We start from the raw sequence: 2,624 nt of genomic DNA on the forward strand, positions 1-2,624 counted from the left end.
AATCGTTGCTCGCCAAAGCGTGGCTAGGCAAGCCAGGGAGGGTGGGTCTCCTATTACAGACTCACGCAGAGCACCACCTATTACATTCTTGCCACTATTGTGAGGAAATCTTTGGTGATTCAGAGCAAGGGGTCTTGGATTACTTTGTGTTGTGAGGATCTGCAGTTTGAAGAAGGGATTCAACCTGCCTTGCCACTCTCCTGAGCAAGCAGGTTGTTACAGAAGGGGAGGGCTTTGCTTCCCTTGAGACTAGAAACCAGGCTTTGCCTCCACCGCAAGGGAACTCTTCTCTCTGGCAGCTCAGACTTTTTGGATAGGAGCATCAAGGTTTCTTCTAGGCCGGTGCTCCCTACCACAATGCTGGAGGGACCCCTTTGAAGGGGTCCTACTTTTAGCCTCCTGACAGGGACTGATAGCGATGGGGCGGTGGTAGTGGTACTGGGAGAGACAATTTAGGAAGAAAGGGAGAGAAAGTGACGCAACTTACAACGTTCATAAAGCATTCAGGGTTGCGAGTCTTCCTGTACTGGCTTTTGTCTGAATTCAGAGCGGAGGGTGTTGTGAATCCTGCCGAACACCACATCTTGGGGCTGTGTGAAAGAGCACATGCAGGGGTGTTTGCTGTAGGAAGAGAGTGCAGTGGAATTCCACATGAAGACCCAAGTGGGGAGTCTCCTGAAGGTTGCGCAAGGTCTGTTCCTCAGGGGGCTGCCAGAATAAGTACCTGTGTGAGGAGGGACTGTCCACAGCTCACGTCATGTAGTGGAGGCCAAGAGTGAGTCAAGGGCTCCAGGAAGATGTGGAACAGACCTGGGGGAATGTGCTTGTATGATATCGATGCTAGTGTGTGCCATGAATTCCTTCCTTTCTCTCTCATGTATGGTCCTCCCTATTGTAAATCTGTGCCTTGGCCACCTGGAGGAAAAACTGCATTTTTGTGGGATTTTGGGGTTGACTGTTGGTCCCAGGGAAGCTTTTCTGAACAGAAATTGCAGAGTGAATTCTATCTAGTTAGTGCCCTGCTTTTTAGCTGTAGCCACCTTTGTAATCAGCATAGAGGAAACAGGTCATAAAACCAGTATATTTTCTGACATATCATGGGCAAGATTTTTAAGATTTGGAGAGCCTGGAAAGGATAGTCAAGAGATTTGTTCTCTCTGAACTTCTTCATGAGGCAGGGAGTTCTCTATTCTTTTCATTTTTGATTAATTCTGTCATACCCTTTGAGTCACTAGAACATTTGGATTAAACCAAAACTGGGATATGCCCTTGATTTTAATACTGGCATCCAAACTCACTCTAGTCTATCCACTTTGTAGGTGAACACTTCCATTCTTCTGTCATGTCATGGTTTAACCCCAGATGGTGACTAAGCCCCACACAGCCACTTGGTCACTCCCCCCCAGTGGGATGGGGGAGAGAATCAGAAGAGTAAAAGTGAGAAAACTTGTGAGTTGAGATAAAGACAGTTTAATAGGTAAAGCAAAAGCCGCGCACGCAAGCAAAGCAAAACAAGGAATTCATTCACTCCTTCCCACCGGCAGGCAGGTGTTCAGCCATCTCCAGGGAAGCAGGGATCCATCACGCGTAACGGTTACTTGGGAAGACAAACACCATCACTCCGAACGTCCCCCCCCTTCCTTCTTCTTCCCCCAGCTTTATATGCTGAGCATGATGTCACATGGTGTGGGATTTCCCTTTGGTCAGTTGGGGTCAGCTGTCCTGGCTGTGTCCCCTCCCAACTTCTTGTGCACCCCCAGCCTACTCGCTGGTGGGGTGGGGTGAGAAGCAGAAAAGACCTTGACTCTGTGTCAGCACTGCTCAGCAGTAACTAAAACACCCCTGTGTTATCAACAGTTTCCAGCAGAAATCCAAAACACAGCCCCATCCTAGCTACTGTGAAAAAAAATAACTCTAACCCAGCCAAAACCAGCACATGTCAATAGAACAGAAATCCTCCCACCTGTGTGCTCTGGAAGCAACAGTTTTATAGTTGATACTCCACTGCTTCCTGCTGTTTTATTCCGTTCAAATAGAAGTAAAACATGTTTCTCTATTTCTGCATGTGGAAACATTGTTTGGGAATGAAACTGAAAAGTTCGGCTTAAGTCCAGTTTGTTTTTGTGCTAATAGGTGAGGCTATGGAGTAGCTAGATTGTTTCCCTTTTTAGGGTATACTTTTTTCTATGTACTATGTTGTCACCTGGCTTAGCTGGCATGTTTTAAGGCACTTCCAGATGAATTCTTTGTAAATCAGAGAGAGTGTGCCAATAAACTCCAAGGTTTGGCACGCACTGTCTCATTAATTTCAGTGGCAAAGTCTTGACTGTAGGAGCCTTGAATAGCCACCTACTCTTTTTATCTAATGAAACAACACCGAAGAGCAGCATTTACCATGGCAAACTGGAATTAATGGGAATATTTAAATCAAAAAAAAAAGTAGAGGAAGAGACCACTTGAAAGATACATTCAAAAGGCCATTTCTGGAGACTTCTGATATTCAGTGAAAATAAGCTTTAAACCTTCTAGAAATTAATCAATGTACTCTTGAGAGAGTCATAATATTTTTTTCACATACACTATAAATGAGACAGAAAGGCACCAGGGCAATTAATGTGGCTAGT

At 45.4% G+C, this 2,624-nt stretch overlaps 1 protein-coding gene across 1 annotated transcript in view; it reads right to left on the reverse strand.

Moving 5' to 3' along the window:
* The window catches only part of LOC103913683 (lysosomal acid lipase/cholesteryl ester hydrolase-like), a 9,677-nt gene extending 9,181 nt beyond the window's left edge, over window positions 1–496 (reverse strand). The window contains exon 1 of the mRNA XM_009320212.1: window positions 488–496. Within this exon, the coding sequence (XP_009318487.1) occupies window positions 488–496 (9 nt within the window). The remainder of the gene's footprint in view (window positions 1–487) is intronic.
* Window positions 497–2,624: the final 2,128 nt, after the last annotated feature.

This window comes from Pygoscelis adeliae, unplaced genomic scaffold, assembly GCF_000699105.1.
Source record: "Pygoscelis adeliae isolate BGI_AS28 unplaced genomic scaffold, ASM69910v1 Scaffold190, whole genome shotgun sequence".
Classification (NCBI taxonomy): domain Eukaryota; kingdom Metazoa; phylum Chordata; class Aves; order Sphenisciformes; family Spheniscidae; genus Pygoscelis; species Pygoscelis adeliae.